Source organism: Lepisosteus platostomus, chromosome 21 (assembly GCF_059453375.1).
Source record: "Lepisosteus platostomus isolate fLepPlt1 chromosome 21, fLepPlt1.hap1, whole genome shotgun sequence".
Lineage (NCBI taxonomy): Eukaryota > Metazoa > Chordata > Actinopteri > Semionotiformes > Lepisosteidae > Lepisosteus > Lepisosteus platostomus.
This window is the reverse complement of record NC_142631.1, coordinates 15,194,394-15,218,992: the sequence shown is the minus strand read 5'-3', so window position 1 is coordinate 15,218,992 and position 24,599 is coordinate 15,194,394. Positions and strand designations below refer to the sequence as shown.

At 45.3% G+C, this 24,599-nt stretch overlaps 1 protein-coding gene across 6 annotated transcripts in view; it reads left to right on the top strand.

The window, feature by feature from the left end:
• The first annotated feature begins 1,001 nt into the window (after window positions 1-1,001).
• Window positions 1,002-24,599, top strand: part of golga2 (golgin A2) — a 41,084-nt gene continuing 17,486 nt past the window's right edge. The window contains exons 1-16 of one of the 6 annotated variants that reach the window (XM_088614668.1): window positions 1,002-1,526; window positions 6,465-6,584; window positions 9,207-9,287; window positions 12,429-12,563; window positions 13,576-13,625; window positions 14,127-14,190; window positions 15,089-15,151; window positions 16,538-16,618; window positions 18,466-18,504; window positions 19,348-19,410; window positions 20,316-20,409; window positions 21,123-21,229; window positions 21,701-21,759; window positions 22,220-22,361; window positions 23,009-23,098; window positions 24,001-24,108. In XM_088614668.1, coding sequence (XP_088470794.1) covers window positions 1,443-1,526; window positions 6,465-6,584; window positions 9,207-9,287; window positions 12,429-12,563; window positions 13,576-13,625; window positions 14,127-14,190; window positions 15,089-15,151; window positions 16,538-16,618; window positions 18,466-18,504; window positions 19,348-19,410; window positions 20,316-20,409; window positions 21,123-21,229; window positions 21,701-21,759; window positions 22,220-22,361; window positions 23,009-23,098; window positions 24,001-24,108 — 1,380 coding nt within the window. In that variant the 5' untranslated portion in view covers window positions 1,002-1,442. The remainder of the gene's footprint in view (window positions 1,527-6,464; window positions 6,585-9,206; window positions 9,288-12,428; window positions 12,564-13,575; window positions 13,626-14,126; window positions 14,191-15,088; window positions 15,152-16,537; window positions 16,619-18,465; window positions 18,505-19,347; window positions 19,411-20,315; window positions 20,410-21,122; window positions 21,230-21,700; window positions 21,760-22,219; window positions 22,362-23,008; window positions 23,099-24,000; window positions 24,109-24,599) is intronic. The other 5 variants (XM_088614667.1, XM_088614672.1, XM_088614671.1 and 2 more) reach the window with 5 other exon arrangements.

Genomic DNA, 24,599 nt, shown 5'->3' with positions numbered 1-24,599 from the left:
CGGGACTATTCCAGACAGTTTTAGAGCCTCGGTCTCATCAGAAATGCCGGTATCTTAATCACTTCGTAAGCAAGCTGCGCTCGGGGACTGATCACAAAAATCCATCACATGTGATGTCCTGACAGAGCTCTGCCTGTCTTGCCAGCCTAATGGAGGTAGAGGCTGGTACTCCTAGTGGCCGAGCAGTGAGCACAAGGCCCCTGTCTGGAAGTGGTCAACCAGCTTCAATACCGCACAGTTATGGCTTTGTCTGGGATGACGTTTGGATTTGTATTCACTGTTAAAGGCTGAGGCTTTGGGGTTGACTGTACCCAGTGATGGACTGGTGTCCTGCCCAGTGTGTCTCCTTCCTTGCACCTGTTGCTTGCTGGGATAGGCTCCGGCTCTCCCACGATCCTCAGCAGGAAGAAGCAGTTAGAAAATGTTCGGGCGGACTACAAAGCCTCAATGAACACTGTTGAATGAAACAATTGCTTTCTGCCATATTGCTACACATCGGCATGATCCTTGCATGCAGTGAGTTGTGTGGCAGCCACAGACTGTCAAACTGTATCTTACTGGAAAATATAGTATATTATTAAGAAATAATAGTATCTTCACATTTTTCTACTTAAAGCACAAAGAATGTACCATTTCTTGTTTTTTTACTGCACTATAAATAAAGCTGACAAGTATATATATATATTATATATCCTTAATCATACAGTACAGCAACAGCGATTTACTGCACTATAAATAAAGCTGACAAGTTTAAAGGCTACCTGGAGTGCCTTTTGCTTTTCTTTCATTAGATTTATATAATTCTTCTAAAGTTCTGTAACCGAACAACCATTTGCTGACCATTTTTATTTTCGTGTCGGATTTACGACCTCCAGTGGTCAGAGCCGGCTCGTTCATATCGTCGTTGTCATGCTTTGCATAGTTTTGCCTCTCGCGATATTGGTTTTTTTTTAAATAAAATAACCTTATCAACTTTAGGCAGGTATTGTCTGTGCAGCCGGAAATAGGCGAGAATGACATGTGGTTACCAATGACTTCAGATTTTGCCGTGATCATTTTGAATTTGCGAGCGCGTCGTCGTTTGTTGTGCTGGTTTACACGTCCCCAGGAGACGAATCCGCTTGATCCATTGTTGATCTGCGCCATCACATCTTGAAAAACCCAAAGACAAAGGACAAAGACAGTGCTGTACAGACTGTGTTGGCATGTCACACGCTCGGGTCTGGTATTAGCAACAGTGCAGTATTAACTGGGTATCCCTGTCTTGTCACAGCAGAGATCACACCTGTCATGCGTGGCAAGTTGGAGTGGTTTCACCTGAATGTCGGCATTCAGATCATTTCTTTGCTTGGCTCGTTTACCCTGTGCTGCATCCTGAGCTGCGCAGCGCTCCCCCTGGCGGCCGGCGGGGGGAACTGCCGGCGGCCGCGGACCCCTTATTGATGACGTGGTGCCGTTTACCTCCAGGGCGATCCAGGATGGCTGACGAGAGCAGGCAGAATAAACTCGCCGCGGCCAAGAAAAAGGTATTAAAAACTTTTGCCCAGGCACACGCACACCGAAAGAAATAATTCGGGTTGGCGGAGGAGGGAGGGGTGGACGTGTCGCGTCGCTTCTCCGCGGGGTTGAAACGACGAGGAGGGGAGGTTGTCACGGACAAGGAGCCACGAAGCACTTCCACGTCCACCGGCGGCTCTGCGGCCGCGGAACCGGCTCTGCGGCGCCGAGGGGGGGCCGGCCGCGGCGCTGGAAAGGCCGGGGATCCGCGCTGGCCTGCCCAGTGCGGGTTCAGGGTGCACCGTGACACATTTGCATCTGGGGAGCGCAGACGCGCAGGTGGACGTTTTGCTCCTTTTATTATTATCTTTTTTGGGGGGTGGGGGTGTCATTTTTTTTTGCGCAGTTCCTGAGCGGCTGTAAATTATGTTTCGGCTTTTTAAAGTGGGTCAGCCGGCGAGTCGTGTATATCGTATGATTGGCCCTGCCTTGTCTGCGGGGTTTGGGGTTGCAGGACCACTATAAAGACAATCCCGTGTGATAAGATGTCTGTGGTCTTGTTTTACTGTCAAGTTATCCCTGGACCTTGTTACCTAAGCCGGGGCACGGTACCGGGTGAAATCTAATGGATCGAAAAAAATATACACGGAAATATCAATCGACTCGTGGGAAATACCGTTACCCCTTTTCTGATTGCTCCGAGGTTGTGTTTAAAGTGCCTTTTAAATTCTTTCCTGCCTTCAGCCCGGCCCCCAGTGTTGTTGCTAGGCTGCCTTATCCGTGCTGCGGTAGGAGTGCTTCACGACAAGGATCCGGGATTTTAAGGGGGTCCCGATGGCTTCACTCATTTCTCGGTGGCACCGGTTGTCGTGGGTGGGTGTTGGGGGCTGCGGGACACGAGTGGGGGGCTGAGGCGCGAGTGGATCCGTGTCTTCTCGGAGAGGCGAAAGGTCGCAGGTCCGGCCCTGCCGGATCATTCCCCAAAATTCAGGGCAATGCTTCCCAATTATCCAGGTTACGGGTCTGAACACCTTGAAATCGGCGAAGGGGTTTGCGGAAAGGACTTGGTGAGGGCGACAGGTGTACTTGCTGGCACTGCCTTTTAATGTGTCGATGACGGAGACCTATTTCTTTTTTCCCCCTCCAAGAACCGGATCCAATTTCAGCTACATCGCTAATGCATCCTAACGAGTCGTATGAGACGTGCGTCTCTATCAATCCCAGCTACATTCCCATCCTTTCCCGGCCGGTTTCTAAAGGAGTGAAACCACCGGGAGAAGACATTTGGTTAGGGTTAGGAGGGTTTAGAAGGCAGCAGTGACTGGCTGTGTAATGTACCGAGTGCTAGTGTGTCTGTGTGGTCGCTTAGATAAGAGCAGAAAAGAGGACGCTGGTTTGTGAGGGATGCTAAATAATAATTCCAGTACACTCGTAATGTTTATGGACTTGTGGGGAAAGGAGCTGCCGAGTTGTGTGATGGACTGACTTGTGATTGATGTAGCCGGAGAACTTTGTGGGGTAAGGGGAGGTACAGTGCATGTGTGTGCTGTTTGTAGTCATTTTGTAGCAGCGATGGCTATCTTGTGACCTTTGCCCGGCGAGGCTGATCTGCAAAGAGGTCATTATGGCCCCGTTTGTCTTTAGGTAGGTGCTTTGAGAGCACGCTTTCGACCGAAGCCAGATTTCCCAGTCTTATCTCGCAGAGTTGACCCCAAAGTCCGGTATTGATTTTGACCTGACTGCATGTCACAGTTGGTCAGACTGGGACCGAGTGTTGACTTTAGTTTCGCTTGTGAGTAAACCACGGGTTTCGACGCCTCTCCTGCTGATGCTGAAGTATCCAGTGTTGCCTGGCACAGATTTTGGTGTTGGGCAGAGAAAGCATTATGTTATCATTGGAAAAATACACCCGGATTTCTGCCACCCGTCTCACATGTGAGATTTCAGGTTGTGTGAAAAATGTTTCTTTTAATCGGGGCGGCACGCTGACTATTTATTCTGATGCACAAAGGGAAAATGAGAGTTCCTGTGGCTGGCTATCTAGAAATAGCCACATCTTAATGCCATTGTAGCACATCTGGAGATTTATTATAACCTCACTTTATTAGCCCTATACAATTTCTGGCATTAGGAATTCGTCTTTTCGCAGACCCCAGCTTGCTCTCCATGAGACTAAAAGACAGGGAGAGAGAAGCTGGGGGTCAGAGCGTAGGGTCAGCCATTGTACAGCGCCCCTGGTAGCAGTTGGGGTGAAGGGCCTTGCTCAGGAGCCCATCGGAGTAGGATTCCTCTGCCGGCTGCGGGATTTGAACCGGCAACCTCCCAGACACAGGCGCAGATCCTGAGCCACAGAGCCACCGCTCTGCCTGGCATTGCAGATGCCTCTAGGATTCTGTGCCTTTAATAAACTACTATGGAAATGTTAGAGGTATTGTAAATGGTCTACAAAGTTTGCTCGGTATTTTGCTTGAAGCAGACTAGGGTGCAGTGTGGATTTTACAGAACACCGCACCTGTAGGAGCTCGAAATATCCAGTCACTGCTCCTGTTTTTCCTGGTTTGCAGTGCAGAATGAGAGTCGGTAGTTGGGAGAGTCCTGACTTCTGATGAAGGAATAATTTCCCCAGAACATGATCACAGCAAATTTTTTATTTTATTCAGTCAACAAAAGCACTTAAGACTTGAGCGCTCCTACTCTGTTTTCAAGGATTGTTTTTAACTCGGAGGTTCAGCAGTATCGACCATACCTGATGCTGTGTGAATGCAGTAATGAAAAATAACTAAAGGTAAGGTCTGCATCAGACAAAGGGGATTTTTCCGATTCATGTTGCTTTAAGTTGGCTGTAAATTTCTGAGAATGTGGTAACTCGCAGAAGGACTTGTATGTGCAGGCCAGATATAATCCTTTTATTGAGCTGAAATGGAAACTTTAACAGCGAGAGGTTAATCTGTTTGCTGATTCGGGCATTACGTAAGAGACTGTCTGTTCTGTATGCAACTTAATGTTATAATATTAGAGTGAAGCAGTGGTACATTGGCTATAACATTAGGTCTGATTATTTTTACCCTGCAAGTTGTTGCTTTCAGCAGTGCAGTCTTTGCTCCGTAGTCATATCATAGAGCATTGTCCGTTTTCTTTTATTCGTAGTGTGTATTGCTTTGAAGGCCACAGAGCAGTAGGAGTATACAGGGCATCAAGAGAAACCTGTTACTTATAACTGCGAAGTTCTCAAAGGTATTGTCAGGAAAATGAAAATCTTTCTGTAGTTTTGCAGGGACGTTTTATTGAAAAGATTTGACAGATGGAAATTCATCGTGCTGATGAGCATTTTTCATCGATAGAGCAGATCAACAGGGGGCCTTCTGGAAGCAAGGATAAGGATGGTAGCCCAGTATCCGTAATGCTTTGCAGCCGCTGTCTTTGGGGATTCTGGCCTAATTCCCCATGGAGAACCTGGACAGACCTCCGCCTGTTCACTGGTCTCTGAGCCCTAGATGCCATACCCCATCCCAGGTCTTGCCACACATGTTCAGCTAGGCATCCTTGGCATAACTTTATTATTCTCCTCTTGCGGGAAACCTGTTGTCCTGTGGGAATGTTGTGGCACACACCTTCCCTGGAAGGGAAGCAGGCACTTTGATCAGAGATGCACCAAGCAGTCAGGTCTCAGTCAGTCACTACAAGTGGAGTTTGCTCTGATCCTCACATTGGGATCTTCCCATCAGTTGGGTCTGTGGTGCACAACTGATTTAATACGTTGTTCTGCATGTGGATGTTGTCGTGGATGTTGATCAGGGTGATTTGCACAGGCTGATGATTCATTTCTAAAGAGGATTTGGCTTCACTGCTGGTGAGTGCACCGGAACTGTTGCCAATAAATAAATGCCAATAAATCAATAACGAGAAGGCATTGTTCTTTTTTTATTGATATCGGTGCCTTTCTGGGATTTTCACTTGATTTTATATGCATACGTATAGGTAATGATAAGTTTCTTCCTATTTTCAGTAAATATTGTAGTGTTCGTAGCCAAGGCTGCAGTTTGGTCTGCTGAGAGAATGTGATACCCACAGTGTGGTTTGGCTGTTTATCCAAGCACACAGCGATGGATGCGTTCTGTTCACCTGGAGGTGGGAATTCCTCCACCAAGGTGATTCCCAGAAGGGGTGAACCGTCTCGTATCTAAAAGTTGAATGAAATCGGTGAGTTTCCGCTCCTGGTGACAGCCGATTGAGATCATCGGAGTTTGGCGAGGGGGTGCCAGGCTGCGTCACGCGGACTGTATCATTGGGCATCGCAGATGCACGGTGCCTTTCACCTCATTGATTGCCGTTCGCTCGCAAGGGAAGCTCGGCGCGCTGCTTTTTAGTGGTGGTAGTAAAAAAAAATAATGAGGCGGGGTTTCCTTTACAAGCTGTCAGCGGCAAGTCAGGTCCAGAGCGTCTTCACTAAAAAGATTCTGGAGATGACAGCGGAGAAGTGAGGAATCGTTCATTTGTTATCGCGAATCATTTGTTTCCTTAATCCGCACATGTCCGTTTTGTCATCTCGGCAGAAATCCTACCACTTATTTGAAAAGCTGTATAAGTAGAGGTGTGTGTTAAATCGTGTATATTACTATATCACCTCAGATTTACTCTCATCGCTGGGAACTCCTTTATACAGTATATATCCTTATTCATACAGTACAGCAACAGCGATTTTAGTTACTTTTTTTCCTGTTTGTATTTTCGTACAATCCAATATTCGGATTGCTTTTTTTTTCCCCCCTCTAAGTCGCAAGAAATGGAGTCTATTAAAGAGATGTAGATGTAGAAGCATACTTCTAATAACGTCTCGGAATTCTTTCCTGCAGGTTGTAGGTTTTAGTTTGGTGCTGCAGCTGGTGGTGCTGTGTTGAGGTTCGGCTGGGTTCCGTTCAGTGTGTGCCTGCAGTCTTTACCGTCCTGCCTCTCTTCCCCTCCCGCAGCTGAAGGAGTTTCAGCAGAAGAACACGCCGGGGCCCAGCGCAGGGGCCAAAAAGAAGAGGAAGGTCAAAGACAACAGCCGACCGGACACCCCCTCCGGCGACGGGCACTCTCCCGAAAACGTGAGTCACTGTGCGTCCCGGGACGAGGCCGGGCCTTGTCCCACCTTCGCCGTCCTGTAGTTCTGCCTCTGAGCTTGCCCATGGCGAATCGGGAAGTCACGCTAAAAAAGCTAACTGCGCAGGCTTTCTATTTAAAGAGTAACCCAGTTACCGATTTATGGGCGAGACCTGCACCGTGTGAGCGCATGCAGTGTCAAAAACAGTTTTAAATGCAGAATTCCTTTACAAAGAATCTGATTGAGAGAACTCCAGTACCTTATGAGTGTGGTGGGGAGTCAGTCCTGCTCTGAACAGATGCAGTTTACTCCCACAGGGAGTTGGAGGTCCGTTCCCACCCTGGCTTCCCTGACACCCTTCCTCTTCTTGCAGTGCCTGCACTACACCAGGCCTATTAAGTGGCTTATAATTTCTTGTGTGTAAAGACCTGCCCACTATCTTAATATAGACTAATGAGACCAAAGTGAACAGCGGATTCAAATCCTACCGTTAAGGTCCCAAGTGAAAATCGGGGAAAACAAATATTGTCTGTCCGGGATCGGGAAGTGAGTGTCCTATACAGCCGGTGGCCATAGTGAGACAGTGAAGGACAAATCTAATGCCCAGAGCTGATGTGGGGCTCATATAGGGGTGATTCCAAAAAGGCTATGAGCGGACGATGCTACTAGCATCACTGTGGTCTTTCCTCCTATTCAAGATCTTTATCAGTTGTGAAGTCAGTATATCAAGTGCTGTCGTCCTTAATTTGTATTTTGGATTTCTTGTTCTTACACCTTGCATCCCTCTGTTGTTTCTGTGCTGCACACTTACAGTATGCTACTGAAATTCAGGACAAAATGACAATTCTGCCCTGCGTAGCTCATCCTTGTATACCATTTTTCTTTCTGGCTGCAGATGAGTAGTAAACTAATTTGCTTTGGAGATAGATCTCTGCGTATCTCTGCAGGCCGTGAGGAACTCTACCATGCAAATCATCGAGACCAACATTCCAGTTAGAGCAATGAACAAGTGGGTAGTATATCAAGTTGTGGGATCAGCGTAGCTGCTGTAGCCCTGCACCAGCTCTCAGTTTTCATTTTAGTTCACCTTTCACAAAGGCAGATCTAATCAATGCATTGAAATAGAGGGTTATACAGGTCCCTTCATTAATATTGGTCCAGTGAAGTCAAAGTTCATGTATACTCAAGATGAAAGTAGAAATAGGAGGCAAAAATACAGAATGATGCCTTTTATTTTTGGTATTATTGTAGAATGCTAAAGCAAATATGTACAGAAATACCCAGGAATAAAAGGTGACATTGTTACCCAGGAATAAAAGGTGAACTCTTGCCTTGTACTAATCATTTAATCTCAAAATCAAACTGAATTGAGTCTACAGCAGAAATAGTCATCGTGACTTGACTGCCGAGGAGGTCATGGAGTGCAATGTACAATATATCGTGTACTCTGTTGCTCTTCAGTTTCTTTTTAGACTTTTGTTCTCAAGTTATTGCTCTATTTTTGAATCCTGAAGATTGAAATGCTTCTTCATATGCAAGTACATTAAGTCCACATGAGAGGAAATAGGGTGAATGAGCAGAGGGGAAAAGTAATTTAATCTCCCCGGGTGTTTCCTGGTAATCAGGTTCTAGATGTCTTCTGGGAAGCTGTGTGTTGACAGCAGAGTTACTGTGGTAAACATATTTAACGTTACTGAGCATAAACATTGGAAAAAGTGTTCAGAAACATGGAAATGGGTATATTCCTAATCCCATCCTGCATCTAAAAAAAGAGTAATTTTAACACCCCAGTTATTATCGTCTTCTCTTGCAGCTTTGTTTTTTACTTGTTGCCTCTCGGATTATTCAGATTCCTGATGTATGTATATTTTCCAAGTGTCAAAGCGTTCGTCAGTGTTCAGGAATGGTATTACATGTTAATTTTTTTATGGATGAGGAGAATTCAGACAAATCTGTGCACAACGTCATTAGTTTTGTGCACCAAACTGGAATTTTCCCCCAGAGTATTACTGATCAGATATTTAAAATGCCGGCTATCTTCAGGTAATCGTTCTGCCATGTGACCTACATTTCTTCCTCTGACCACTTCCTCCATCTGGAAAACAGCCAAACGAGACCAGTCGAGCGAAATGCTCAGGCTTTTCGACATGCTTGAAACCAGCTTTATAAATTGCATTCTGGTTTAGCAGCACGTGACAAAAACGAGCATCGATTCATACGTTCGATTCATGTGGCTTTTGAATTCCCCGAGTGAAAGTTCCCAAGTCCGTGTACGGACAGTGTTTAAAGTGTTTGATTCGATCACGTTGATTAAGCCCCCTTCCAAAAGAACACTAAAGCAAAATATGTAGCACAAATGGATTCTGAAATAAAGTATGTTGTGAAGTGTCGCCAAGTTTGGACTCTTATCATTTCTGCAGTTCAGTCGAGACATGATTAGAAATTTGCCTTTTTCCTTTAGAATCAAAGGAAAAAGGCAAATCGAATGCGAGTTGGCTGGTAAGCTGGCATCCCCAAGACGAAAAAAAAACCCCCCAACGTAATGAAATGTGTCCCCCTTCTCTCTGTGTCGTTCTCTTCCTTCTGAGCCTTCTGCGTTGTCTCTTTACTTCTCGCTCTCCTCTAGATTCAGACCCTTCTGAAGGTGCTGGTGTCTGATCTTAATCTCTCCAATGGGGTGGCTCTCCCTCCATTGGACAAAAGCCAGGTGAGGGGACTGCTTGCCAAGTCGGCTCACTCTCTCTCTCTCTGCATGCCGTCCTCTCTGTTCACAGCACTGCTGCTTCTGTTCTGCTGCAGGGGAGCCCCGGTTTTTCATTCGTTCACTGACTGCTAGATGTCATCTGCTATGCTGGCATGTCATTGTCGTCTCCTCTTGTATCTTTTTTTTTTTTTTGCTCAATTGGTTTGGCGAAAGAATCGTTTCCTGTGTTTTTTTGGCGTCTTGGGTCGGGCGGAGATCCAGGCGTGTTTTTCCCTAGGTTTCGCTAATTGATTCTTTGCAGCTGAAGAGGCCAGGTCAGTGCATAGAACTTTAGCCCCGATGTATTGATCACACCATTGAGCAGTGTTCGTTGGGAGTTGGGGTTAACCAGCGCGTGACTATAGGCGACAACAAGATCACTTCGCTTAGCCAGAGGAAATGTACTCTGGCTGCAAAAACACGATTTCGTCTCTTTGGGCTTCTTTACTTGAAGCTGCTGTGCTTGTGTTACTGAAACTCTGTAAAAGGGCACTGCTTTCATCCGTTCTGGAGCGATGCGACGCTGATCCTGAGAGCTCACTCGCGCTTTTGCCCACTCCAGAGCATGGCACCAGCGATCATTTCCTCCGTTGAGCTCAGTGCGCCACGCCCGCTGTTCCTGGCAGCGGTGACAAATTAGTCAACTCAGTCGGAGGGGCTCATGGTGTGAGGAGGTTTAAGAGGAGAAACTGCGCTGGCTTAGGAAAGGCACATGACGCGTCCAGAAAGCAGGAATTATCTCGGCACCGGCGTCAAACTTCAAGCACCGCGGAAAAATCAGACTTCTGTTGCGCGTGAGCCTCTTGAACGAATTGTTTGCTTCACAAATGCCGAAGTGAGTTATTCGGAGGGCTGAAGCTCTTTGTGATTTGAAAGTCACTGGAAAAGTGCAGGATTCCTGTCCTGAAATACTGCAGTGCTAGGAAAGCCAACACGTTTGGGTTAATTAATAAGGGGTGATTTGGGGAAATGAGCACCCAGCCTGAATGGGGGGGAAAAAAAGATCCCATGGGCAGCAGGACCTGGGTTTGGGGACTCCTGTTTTATCCTGAGCCGTTGGCTCTGGCGGCCTTCTGTGTGAAACGGGCAGCAGAGTCCTGGCCGACTGCCCTCTGCCGGCCTCCTCGCCCCTGTACTCGCAGCGGGTGCTGGCACCCGGCTGGAACTCTCATCGCCAAGGTCTTCTTCGGTTTCGAGAACCCTCTTGGCACCCAGAAAAAAACAAAATCCAGACTCTGTGCCGTTTTTTCTGTCCGTGACTGCTCTGCCCAGCTGTCCAGAGAGCCAAGGGCTCTGAGTGGTCTTCGTCCTGCCAAAACTACCCTGCCAATCCTTTAATCGCTAAGGCCTTTCATGCTCACGAAGAGCCAGTTTTAGGCGTCTGTATCCCCTCCCTTTGTGATTCACTTTCATTAGCTGCGGTTTATCGAGTAGAAGAGAATTCGTTGTCCAAGTTTAAATGGTCTCGGGCTTTGGTCTTTGAGAGCTCCAGTCCAGTTAAATCGCCAGTTTAATTGAATCGTTCTTTTTTTAAAGATATGGAGTAATCACGTTGTGATCGATGAAGCTAGTTATTTGTTCACCACATCACATCCGCAACAGTTTCAATAACTGCTTCTCCAATTCAGGATCACAGTGGCCCGGAGCCTATCCGGGGAAGCACTGGGGGAAAAAAGGCAGGATACAGCCTGGATGGGACGCCACCCGCAAGTGATTTGTTAAATCCAGTAATTTAGAGATCGTTTAGATCTTAACTCTAAGTACTTGCTTGATTCCTCAATATCTTACGGGCGTGGCCTGTCTGTAAATACAGGTGACCTGGATCCAGGCCCAGGGTTGGAGACCGCCTGTCTTGGACCGTGTTGAAGTTACCCCTGGTGATAAATAGGCCCCATCAGCCTCAGCAGTGTAGTACTGGTCATAAATGGGGGTAATCTATTAAGACCGTGGTCATCTTCAGAGGTGATCTTCTTGTTGCAGGGACATGTTTGAAGTGAAAACACGCCCTGGGCAGTTAGCGCAGTCTTTACACAACGCTTAGTGACCCGTGACCACTGCCGAATACCTGAAAGCCCTGAAGAGGCATGAGGTCCTGCTATTTGTTGTGTTTGGATAGTGCTTGTATATAAAGTGACATTGCGGCTGTTTGCTCAGCTCACATCCTGGTCTGCAGGGCTGAAAGCAGCCAGGTTATGCAATTCCTTCCACACCCTGCTCCTTGGCCAGTGTCATTGATTATTGCAAAAAGTTTTTGTTTCACAAATTAAATATCTTATTTAAGGATACTGGGCTTCCCAGTCCCGCTCTCATAGATTAACAGTTGCCATAATTTACCGCCTTTTATACATTCTATCTTAGTACATTCTCAGATTTAAAGCTGCAACTTTACAGTGTTTTCTTAGTTCCCATACTGTGTGCGGGGTATGGTAATGATCTGATCCTTGCCAAGTAATCATACCAGACCTGCTTCCCTGCTGGCAGTAGGCTGCGTTCACCTGAGTCAGCCGCGGCGCAAGCTGATCTTTAAGGTTCGGGTCGAACGCGTCTCTTTGAACGATGGTTATTTAAGAAAGACTCCCAGCACTTGGTAGGTTTGATTTTTTTTAAATGTAAGATTTTAAGGAAAATGGCACCATGCACAGGGTACAGTCCTGCCTCTGTTCTTGTATACCATTTATCTCGCTGCCTTTTGAGGATGGAGATAAGCAACTGTACTCCACGGAAAGGCAGATTGTGATGGCTCCCTCTTAGGTGTTTGACTCTGTGAGGACAGTAAGAAGCAGTATCGAGGAGCCGAAATGCCCCGTACAATTCCGATATTGGTCTGTGGTCATGTTTTTTTTTTTTTTTGGTGTTTATTTAGTTAATAATTTCATTTATTTTGTATCCTGTCTGCCTGTTATTTTTTTTGTGCGTAATTGAATGCAGTACCGCAGTGTAGTGGACTTGGCTCAGTCCCCGCTAACCCCAGCCCCGCAGTATGTGTGCTGTCCATGCCCGTGTGTCTGTGTCTGCGTCGGCGTTGGCCTCCGGGCCGCATGGGGGCAGCCTGTGCCTCGCGCGCCCGCGCCGTGTCACGGTCCTGTGCTTGTGTTGTCCTGGCAGGCTCTCAGCGATGCCGAAGCGGGCAGCCCCCCCAGTGGCCGGCCGGCTGCGACCCCCCGTGGGGAGAGCGTCTCTAACACCGTTGGCGTTACTAACCCCGAGTGCGCCGCCGCCGCCGCCCCCCCTGGCACGCAGGTTGGTCCGCAAGGAAGGCGTTTCTGCGCCTGTGCTTCCCCGTCATGCTCGTCCTGTCCCGGAGGTCCTGGAGGGGTCTAAAGCCCGTGCCAAAGCTGCTCGTTCTGGACTCGGAGTTCAGGCAGAGACCTGCGTCCTCACGAAGGGGCCGCAAGGGACCAGGTGAAGGTTTACTCCATGCTCAAGGGAAAGAAAAGAGCCGCAAAATTTCAGGCGGGAAGATCTTTTCAGCATGGAGTAAACCTTTCCTTGTTACTGTGGACTTGAACAGTCCGGCCTAACTCGTGTTTCTTCCTAACTCCCTTGGTGAAGTAATTTCCCACGTCTCCAGCTGATCTGCTGTGTTGTGGAGCGGATGGTGCATAGTGACTGCTGTGCTTCAGCAGTCAGGGATGAACAGGATCCTCTCGTATACGTCTAGACTGCTTTGGGATCCTTTGTGATGGAGTGTGCTATGTAATAGTTATATTTCAGTAGACTAATGCTGAATCTAGACATGTAGACCTGAGCTTTTCTCTTTTTCTTTTTCTTGTCTCATTTTTTTTTGTTGATGTTGGTTTTACCTTGTTTTAGAACTTTAAATAATTGCAGTTCTAAGGGCCGATTTCTTTCGGCTTTTTTTGCTGTAGAAGGAGACCCATAAGGAGACATGGTTTGACATTTTCATTGCTAAAGTATGCTGTTCTCATAGCTGTTGCTGCCACAGGTTTTTTGTTAGAAGGCCCTTCTGTGTTACATCAAGCCAGGGCAGGTACAATGTTACGCAATGTTATTGAGTATGGTCAATTATACACTGTGAAACAATTAAAGCCTCCTAAATAATGTTTCAAAAGATGACTGTGTGATTGCTTATGCATTGCAAGAGTGACGCTTAGCCTTAGTATTCCTACTTAATGTGCGGCTTTCAGTTTTAAGTTTTGTTGCTTGTGACTTGCAGTTTCTTGTTTCACATTGTTTTGCTGTTTACTTTCTCTCGTCAGGTTCATTATTTGTTTTCCCCGTCTTTTCACAGAGCCCCAGTACTGATGCTAATTGCAATGAAAATTCACTTGAGGAAAACAGGTAAGAAGGGGTGTGCTAAACCACATGAAACATGCAGTAGTCAACCACATATTTATTGCCACATATTTATTGCACATCAGGCTGCACTACAACCATCTTAATTAAAAATTCCAAGCACTAATTATAAGCGTGAGGTGGCTGGTGTTCCACGAGGACCTACAGGGCACAACAGAGACCATTAGTATTGTTTTCCAGTATAAAATGCTGGGTTTTTGGTGAAGAGGCTTGATAGGACCATCGCACTTCAGACTTGAAATGACCGCATTAAGCTATAGATCAGTTGGTGAATTGTTCTAATACGCCTGTGGTTTTATAAACTGATTCATATTCTACAGTGATTTTCCTGTCTCGTCGTTCTCTGTGCAGAACTGTCAGCGTCTAGTTGTTGTGTGCTAACGTGCCGAACGCAGCTCACTAGGTTTCAGAGGGGGGTGACGTCCCTTCTGTCACTTGCCCAGAGCCCTGATTCCCGTGACACTAATGTTGCACGTGTGTTCGTAGACCCCTGTCATCCACAGAAAGCCTGCGCCAGCTGTCCCAGCAGCTCAATGGCCTGCTCTCCCAGGTACGTCTCTGTCCGCCACCGTTTTCTGTCCAGTGGGGTCTAAATCTGTAGCTTTTTATCTTCTGTTTTAGTGGTGTAGAAGAGTAGGACGGGTACGCCGCCAGCTGCCTGTACTTTATTTGGGTTTTAGCATTCAAAACAAAGGAAAAGAAAGTAAACGTCCATAAACTAAAATTGTGTTCATTCCCAAATGTGTATAGGCTCGCATCAAGGTATGGTTATACATAGCTATCCGAGGAATGAAAAAAGAATGAAATTTACAGCAATAAATGTGAAATGTATGCAGGATCCAGGATCTGGAGGTTCAGGCTGTTTAAAATCTTGAAGGAAGGGTTTCTTTTAAATACAAAAATGTCGATGCACACTAAGTGTGCACTTCTTGCTTAACTTGCAGGAAAGGCTGTGTATTGTAAAAAAAAAAAAAAACACGATGGGAAATATTCTTTTGTGTTCCTTTCACAAGTCATCTGTGAAATCAGTACTGAAGCCTGTGGAACATTAGTATACTTCCCATCCTCAGAAAGAGTCCACAGTACGATACATCTAGTACTCAAGTATTTACATATTTAATACCACTCATTATACTGCAGCTGTCTGCTTTGCAACCAGCTTAACTTGTGAGTGTGATGACATTGCAGTCAAAATAAATTGTTATTGCAGCGTCCAGTATTACTGCACTTTCAGAATCAGTAAGATACAAATTATTTTTATGAATGGACTTTGTACCACAAATTTAAACTGTATGTTGATAACCATTGCCCAAATTTATAGATGGTGGTATTCAGGAAAATGACAGGATGGATGTAAAGAAACAACTTCAGAAATTGCTGTTGTTTGGACACTTTAAGCCTCAGAATGGTTTACCATAGTGTTGTGTGATTTTGTTGTTTTGGGACAGTCGCCGTCATCCTACGTCAACGGGGACAGTGAGCTAACTCCTGGCGGTGAGAAGGAGCTGGAGGTGAGACCCGGCTTCAGAAAAGCCTTCGATTTTTTTTCTTTTCTCAACCCTTGGTTCTGAAACATCAGTCCTATTCGTTCTTCAAATAGATATGATAAAGGTTTAATTGCAGATGAAGCTGAGGAATCGCAGATTGATCTGACTTGCCTGCATTGAAGCAGGTAGTATCGGTTGGGTCAAGTTGGATTCAGCTAGTGTTGCAATGTGGAAGCTCCCGGTAAAAAGCCAACTCTTATTTCAGCCTCTCGTGTCATGTTGGCTCCGACACAGGAAAATCACATGATCTGCGGTTTATTGCAAATCCGATTCAAGGTTCTAGCGATTTAGGATTTTGTTTGGGTTATTAGTCCATCGGGGTAGAACCGAGTCTACGTTGCTGACCCTTTTGGTCAGTGAGTGTCTGCATTCATGTGTCAAGTGGGAATCCTCATATTGAGAGATGAACCACATCTTCTAATGGCTGCTTGCAGTCTGCAGGGTAGAATTATTTGAAATATGCGATGGATGTTGCACATCTTGTAAACTTAATGTGTGACCCACAAATAGAAACCTGGTGTATGAAGGAAATTCCTACACCATAAGAAAATCAAGGTTTCTGCGGGTTTAACATACGGTTTGACAAATAATGACCACAAGAGATGTGCGTCTGTTTTGTAAAATCTATGGAAATATATGTAGAATACACGATTATATTATATTGTGTTTGAATGTCTTATTCAGTGTGGTTTTACATACTAAATAGGTAAGAGATGTGATGATGGCAAGCTGATCTTATGGGACATCAGAACTTCAAACATATCTTGGAATAGCGTTGGGGGTGTTTTGGGAATATGAAATTCAGTCTGCTACTTCCCAGATGGAATCACAGATTGGATTGCAAAACTCCAGTGCTTCCTCTGGTCCACGATTCCAGCTTTCTGAAGAAGACTCGAACCAAACCATTTGGGGGAAAAAAACCAGTTTGTTTCATGCCATGTGCTCCTTTTTTTCCTTTTCAAAATGCCAACAGTTTCAATATAATGCAGCAGTTTGTCAATGGCTCCCTGATCAATCTGCACAGCAGTGTGTCTATGGTTGTGTTACGTTAACTTGCGTTCTTTTTTCCCATCAGCAGGAGAAAAGCAAGTTGTAAACTCTTGCGAGTGTGCAACGGTCCTATTTGCCACCTCAAGCTGTGTTGTGACACCGATTGTTTCTTCAGATGTGCGTCGTGACACATTTTGTGTTGTGATTTGAGTACCTAATTATATGCCATTGCTTCACAGCCTGTCTGTGACTTGTTGGTGGAACTGGGTATCTGTGTCAGAAATGCTGATGTAAATTTTTGTTCCTCCTGTCCATCCTTCACTGTTTTGACCCTCCTCTCTCTGCATGCTCGCACGTCAGACACGAAACCAGGAGCTGGCAGCCGCCCTAGACTCCAGCAATCTAACAAACGCACAACTCAGTGCAAAGCTAGACGAGTTGGTAAGAGAACCCTGTGGGCTGTGTGGGCCTGCTGCTGCTGCTGCTGCTCTCTGGTGTCTGTGTGGCTCTGGACTGTCCCATCCTCACTTGCACACTAACCCCGCTCATTCCACTCACTGGCTCATTCCTTCGGTCGTTCCATCCGGAATCGTTCCAGATGTGCTCCGTTTCCCCTCACCTGGTTTAATTAAGATTGTGGTCCTCCCTTTGGTTCTTGGCAATATTTAGCACAACCATTTTTCCCTTTTTTTTAGTGATCATAGTTAACAATAAATGCTAGTGACATGCTCTCCCTCCTGCAACAATGTCTGCTGCATCCTGCCAGTCTAAAGCACTTGTAAGCAGCCTGCTTCCTGGTGCAGTCTGTCCATATGAACGGAATGTTGGACTTCTGTTGCATCTGCATGACCGAATGAATGAAGTGTTTTTGTTCTTCTTGACGTTGATTATCTGACTGGTTTTGTGCTAAAGGTCATCAGCATGGATGCTTTTTAATTCACAGTCCGTGCAGTATCAGTTTTGATCTCTGTGCTTGTATTTTAGTTGGTTTTTTTTTCCCCCCCAAGTTTAGCAAACCGGAGCACTGGACTCCCCAAGATCTTTAAAACAATATTTTATAGATTATTTCAATTCTTAATTCTTTTAAGAATTATTTTATGCTTTTCTGTGCTTTTAAGGGAGACCTAGCTTGTAGAAAAAATGATAAACATTAGTCTCTTTAAGAGAGACGAAAGAGCATTTTTCTGGAACGCTGTGTAAGACCTGGAATTATGAGACGGTAGATTTATTGACAGCAGTACCAACTTTTCTTGCAGTATCCTGTGAGTGGAGTCTAGTTTGTAGGCTGAAGAGGGTGCTCGCTAGCACGTCACAAATGACATATCATTACATTGACTTGGTGGAAGTTCTTGGTGTTTGGAGTCTGTGATATGTGTGTTTTTTTAGCACTGTACTAAAACCTGACTAACGCTAGCATCTGCCGGTGATGGTGATGTGCTCTATGCCTTTTCTTGTCGAGTCTTCGAGAGCGAATGTTGTTTTCTTCACGAAGACAATGAGTGTGTTGCTTCAAGAGAAAATGTCTGCCCTAATAAGGGTGGGTGTAAACAAAACAGCTGGTCTCAGAGACTGTACCTGCTCACAAAGACCAGAGATGATTGTAAATTTGGGTGCAGCAGTAAAATTGTTAGAAAAGCAAGTCAAAGGTAAGCTGGAAATATAAATGGTAACATTTTGCAAATTTAGAGTAATTGCTTAAAGGGAAGTAATGTGCCTGGGCAGTTTCACACTTTTTGTTTATGATCTTGGTTGCGTGATTGCGAGATGTAGGCCATCTGCTTGATCTTTGGTGCAGCCATATGACATTATGATGCACTCCAAGAGTTAGTGATGTGATAGTGGTGAGACAACACCAGGTTTTAGGAGAATGGTGGGTATAGCATTTTTATTTTGGCCTGAAGCCATGATAAACGGCCACTTTATGGAGAATGATTTTATAAGCCCACCAGCTCATGAGAGCTCAGTAAACTGGGCTGCTGTTTTGTAAGCACGTGTTGTTGTCACTGCACATATGTGGTGCTTAAATACCCAAAAAATGCCTCAATTAGGATTTAGCGGTTATCATTCCTTACATTTGGTAAGCTACGTCAGGGGATCTCTGTCCTGATCTCCGAAGTCCATGTGGCCTCTGTTGTGGAGGGCGCCGTTGTTGGGCCAAAGGTCGTCTTTGTGTGCAGTGCTGAGCAGAAGAGCCGTGAAAAAGCACCCCGTTTCTTTTACGTAGCTACACCCCTCACTGGAACAGATGTCTTTAAAAATAATTTTCTTCCTTTATTTTTGTTGTTTAGAAGCAACAATCGCAGGAGGTTACAGACCAGCTGCAGAAGGTAAGCAGTCCTCTGTATTTACCATGTGGGAGGGGAATATTGCCAAACAGCCTTTTCTTGGCTTGGGAAGTACAGTTCTATTTACATATCCAGGTTTTACAAATTCCTCATACAAGGTTTTACTTCTGCCACGTTTTATCTGTTCACAGCATCTAGATGGTCAGTGTTTGGGGATCTCAGGAAATGAACAAAAGGACACAACAGTACACTTTAAAGCCACTTCTGAACAAATAAAGCATTTTTCCTCATTTTAACTCCTCAGTGCACTTGTAACAACATAACGCACAAAAGGTTCCTCACCAGCTGAAGGTGTTGTGTTCTAAAAATGTGTACACAAAGTATATCAATTTTGCTTTCAAATAAAAAAAACCCCGCATCATTCTTCAGCAGTTACAGCTTGTTAGATGAAGACTTGTAAGATCCGAAGAGAAGTGTGCACTCAGCAATACTGTCAAAATATCCCGTCTTCAATTCTGGATTATATATATCAGGCATGTGGAAGGTCTTCCCCATTTAAAATCCTATCAACCCCTTTAAAAACAAAGAGACGTTGTCCTGTATCTGACTTAAAATCAGTCAATACATTTCCTGTATTTTGAATCTGAAGCCTGTGAAAGCTGTTTCCCAAATAAAAGTGAGTAATGGCCTACAGCTTTAACCATACCCAGAACTGCATCACTGCAGATGGAAGCTTGTTCAAAGCCTGCAGGTGAAGCTTCTCAATTACTGGCGGCACTAGTGGAGTGTCCAGACAGCCGACACCACCCACTGCTGGGCCACTCTTCCAGTGGAGGTGAGCCACGCAGTCCAGCAACCACTGTTGGTGTGTCTTTTTCTGGGCAGGAGCGGAAGGATTTTGAACAGAAGTTCGTCAGGGAGCAGGGAGCCATGCGAGAGCAGCTACAGGTGAGTCTGGAAGATCGGGGCCTGGGTTCATCTCACAGGGACCCTCTGCGCCAGGCCACACCGTGTGATGAGTCTGGGAAACGGAGTGCAGTTTTAAAACCTGCCACAGGGTGTGGGAAATGACTCATTATCTACAGTATGTCAAAGCATGTTGTACAACAAATTCAGATAGTAATGTAAATGGAAGTTTTTATTCATTTGGGAAATAAGAACCTTACATATGTTATAAATGTTAAGACGCTATTAGTCCCTTTATTCTTGATTGGGTGCTGGTTGGCCAAGGGACTTCATCAAGGTGCTTCCTCTGTGATCAGTGAACCATTTGGTCCCAACAGGTTCAGTTAATTAATATTTAGAGTGATAATACCTACAGAAAAAAACACAACGCTCATTGCTGTCCTGGTTTTGTAAGTACAACCAGTGTCGGTACCTTCTGACTGATGTTGATGTTGGGGGGAAAACTACGTGGGACTGGGCCTTGTCAGTATGGCGATGGGTGTCCTTCTTCCAAAGGAATCCAGAGTGCTGCTGTCTGTGGTGTTGGCAGACCAGTAGGTGGCGCTCTTCACCGCAATGTAGAATTTCCAAACGGGGAAATTCTGTAGTAGGACTTTGCCCTCCTTCCTATCGAGATGTTAAGATGGGGTCCTGACTCAGTTATTGAAATATTCCTCTGCGGCTTTCAAAAGAGGTTTATTCTCCCTTAATTCAAACAGTAAATTCATTTCTCACTTCCCTACCTGAGCTGCTGCTGACGCACAAAGGTTCTTGCGCATCACCCAGATCGTGGGTCCCCTCCTACGTGTAAAATCCCTTGGGTTGAAAAGCATGATGCAAATGAAAAGAACTAGGAGTATTTTAAGAAACAGTAATAATCGAAATGTAATGTAAACCTTCACATGCAGGTGCACATCCAGACCATTGGGATCCTGGTGTCGGAGAAGTCTGAACTGCAGACGGCTCTGTCCTACACACAGCAGGCGGCCAGACAGAAAACAGGTACCATCACAGAACAGCCTCAGTGTGTTTCAATTCGTTTTTTGGTCATCTTTTAACAGATCCGTCCTTGTTTTAGTTTGTGTGGAAATAAAAGTCTTTAGTCATCACACTCTTACGAAATTGCATGCTTTGGCATTTGGTATTAAATGCATTTTAAATCCATGTTTGTAGACCTGGAGCAGCACTGTGGCACAGTAGTCAGCATTGCTGCTCCGCGGTGCTGAAACCCTGGGTTTTGTTCTTTACGTGGGGTGTGATCTGCATAGAGTTCGTACGTTCTTCCCGTGTTTGCGTGGGTTTCCACTGGGTGCACTGGTTTCCCCCCCCACAGTCCAAAGACATACCAGTAGGCTAACTTGCTTCTAGGAAAATTGGCCATTTTGGCCAAAATTGGCAGTCCTGTTCAGAGTGATTCCTGGCCTGTTCCCGTTGCTAGTCAGGATAGCCTCTGGCATCCCTGCGTCCCTGAATCGGACTAAGTGGTTAGAAATTGGACAGTTGGATTTTCAGTGTTAGAAACCAGGTTTGTTCATACAATGGGGAGAGTGAAAAGAGGGGGGCGGGTGTCTCCGATAGTCCACATTATATCAATGGATAGATACAGCTCCTTGTGTTCCGGTCCTGTCTGCTGGCGTTTTACCAGGTGGCTGAAAATGAAAGTCTAGTCAGCGCAGTCCTCAGTTCTCTCTCGTGACATTTTCCTCTCTTCCCAGCGGAAGCAGAAGACTTAAGTAACCGCCTGCAAGCAACCAGGCAGAGAGTGGCAGAGCTGGAGAGGACGCTGTCCACAGTGTCCACACAGCAGAAGCAGTTTGAAAAGGTAATACACAGGCCAGTCCTCAGTAGCTGACAGTTTTTATAGCGCCTGTATAGGCAAGGCATGCACTGTTTTGATTTTGTTGCTTAAATGGATCTAATGGCCAAAAACAAGGAAAGACACTTTATTTTTGTTTAATATAGACAGATTAATACTTAACATGCATGAAACTCTAGTTTCTTTCTTTTGGCATGTATTTGGGAAACCAACAATTGGACTTCCATTGGTTTCTAACTAGATTATTTGATAATGACGATTGAGATCATCGTCAAATAATCGGCTGTAATGTCTCTCCGGGTGACAGCATAATTTATTGAGGGCTAGAGCAGCACTGCTCTGAGATGAGTGGTTTTGAAATCTGCTTTGTCATAGCCACTCCTGAGCTCCAAGTTTTAAATCCGTCTTTTGGAAATGTCTTACTTCATTAGCAGTTTAACGATTGGTGATCGATTTTTTTTTTTTTTCCCCCTACAGCATAATAAGGAACTGGAAAAGGAAAGGGACAGCTTGAAACTGGAAGTTTACAGATTGAAGTACGTGGTTTAGAATATAAGACACCTCTACCTTCCTATTGGTTTGTTGTATAATAACCTTCCTCAGAGCTGTGTGGCTGGCTGCTGGTGGGCCGGTCAGTTCTGCTGTTCTTGAAAGTGTTTATTTTGTATATGCCATGAATTCTGCTCCCTCATTTGAGAAACTCCTGCAGCTGTTACTTTTACTAGACATTTAGTGGTTATTATTAAAGAAAAATCCCTCATCCCTTCTGCAGGAGTATCCATCTGCGCTCCTGGAGAGGCCTAGTTCTTTTCAATCTATTAAGAATCTTCAATCAGTGCTAAAAGAACATGTGTCGGCTAATTAAAGCTGGTTGAGGCCTCGGTGGGTCCGAGGCCTGGGTTTGGAGGGGTTTCCCCATTTTGATGAGTTTGATCACATCTTCTACAAAAGCAAATGTTGTCCTACTCATCGTGACCTGTGCGTCTGTGCGTCTAGCAAAGCGAGCGAGGAGGCGAAGCAGCAGAGCTCGGAGCTGTCGGAGCAGCTGAGGCTGAGAGCGGGCGAGAGCTCGGCCATGAGGCAGGAGCTGGAGGAGCTGCACAAGAAGCTGGAGATGGCGGACCTCATGATCCAACAGGTCAGAGCTCTGCACCCCCAGACCACACCGACGAGCATTCTGACCGGCAGTGCTTGAATGTTCTTTTACCCGAATCCCTTGTTTCTCCCTTTTTTTGATACTGTTTGTAGCTTCCGGTAGTTCTGCTGCATTTCTGCATGCTAGCTGCTCCAGGAGGGCCATGTTTGACATGTGGTGTGTTCAGCTCTTGTGCTGTTTCACCAAGAGGCACAAGTGAAATCTGACTGACTGTGTTCAGGCTGAAGACATATCCTACATCTCAGCCTGAGGCTTTAGTTGATTAACTGCATCTTACAATTTAATGAGGACATTTACAGACTTAAAGCCTCAATTCCAGGTTCCTGCCGTGAATTACCAGCTGATAGTAATGGCACAGTTATAAAAAGAATAAGCTATCAGAATTAAACATCCTAATTTCTGCCTTGAGGTGACTGGAAAAGCTGTAGTGATTTTTTTTGTGTGCCTTCACTCCACTAAAAAAGATTTATTACTCTTGATAATAAAGTCAGTAAAGATGAAGACATACAGTTGATTGATTTGACTAGCTTGGTAGGGCAGTGATGAGTGCTCAGAAAGACGGTGATGGACTGTCTGTGTCAGAATTGCTTGTTGTTTGTGCCTGTCCTGACCTGACTGTCTCCCTGTAGTTTTCTAGCCAGTCAGGCCCACCCAGTGCCAACCAGCAGCTCCAGATGGCCTTGGAGGAGAAGATGCAATTGGAGGCTCAGACATCTCAGGTTTGTGGGAGCAATGGGTCTGTGAGAGCTGAGAGTACTGAAGACCGGGAGGTCAACTTGAGCTGGACTGAATATGGAATGAGGACATGGAAGTGTTATCTGGGACAGCTGAGCTTTTTTAAACAGCTTCATTTGTGTGCTTGTTGTGGGGTGTAGAGGCCATCTACAGACATGTCTGGGGATTAGAAGTTGCAAATGATAGTTGGTGTGTTCAAGTCAAATATGTGGTTCTTCAGTTTACCCACTTGATCTTTAACCCCCTACTCTCCCAAAATGGTTTGTGTGGAAAAACATTCCTGCTTTGTTGTTCAGTGAGTGTTTGACATCTTAAAATGGAACGTCTGGAAGGTGAATATTTCCATCTTAATTGCTGAACTAAGGTGTGTAAAACGTTGATGTAGTTCTTCTCTAAGATGATGGTCATCAAGATGGGTAATCAGGTTTGAGACGATGAGTCGTTGTGCCAGGTTTTGCTCTTTGCATTAGCGAGGGAAAAAATGTACATGTCATTTACATATTTATTTTGAATAACTTTGAAAGCATTTGACCAGTGAAACACGGTAGAGTGATGTGTAACTGGTTGTCTTCAGTGATGTTTTGTTTCAAGTCCTGGTCCGATGTGACTGTGTGCGCAGATGCTTAATGCGACTATTTACAAACTGTTGCATTTGAAGGAACCCCTGTATGTGTATGTTTGTGTTCATGACTGTTCCATGGCGACTGATATTATTTACAGAAAACAGCTCAAGGTGACAGTCTCAGATGGCTGAAGTGTTCAAAATAACACATCTCTTGCTCACCAGAGACCTCATCACTTGGAGGTGGTGAATGTAACACAAATCGCCCTCGACTTCCTCATCGGCTCACGTGCTGTTTTAATGGGTCACCCTCTGTTGTTTCAGCTGATGGAGTCTGTGCAGCAGCTGAAGACCGAGAGGGATCAGTACGCTGCCCAGCTGCAGGAGGAAGGCAAAGTGTGGAAGGATAGGACTGAGCAGCTGCTCTCCCAGGTAACTGCAGTTCCTCAGTGCATGTCCCCCCAGAGAGCGCGTTGTTACTGTGGTGTGTTGTCGTCACTGCCTGCCTCTTGGAGTGTTCTCACAGGCAAAGACCTCCATACAGCAATAATTCAAGAGAGTTGTTGTTATTAAAGTAACTATACCTCAGACATTCATTTAAAATGGAGCACTTGCTAAGTCAAAGTCATTTTGCTAATATTTTCACTTTTGCAGATATTACAGTAACTTACAGAATGTTTGCAGGTGAGAGGACTTTACAGAACATCTCAGCTTAGTTGCAAGTAGACACTTCATACACAGTGACTGAACACTCCTTTATTTTCCTTGAAAATCTCTTTTATATGTGTAGTTCTTTACCTTCCAACCTCTGGTATTGCCTTAGAAATGCTGGGGAGAGACAGAAGAGAGAACTTGAAGTGTAATACTAAAAGACTTTGCTAGTGACGCACAGCGTTGTCAACCATTGTAGGGGTAACTCTGGG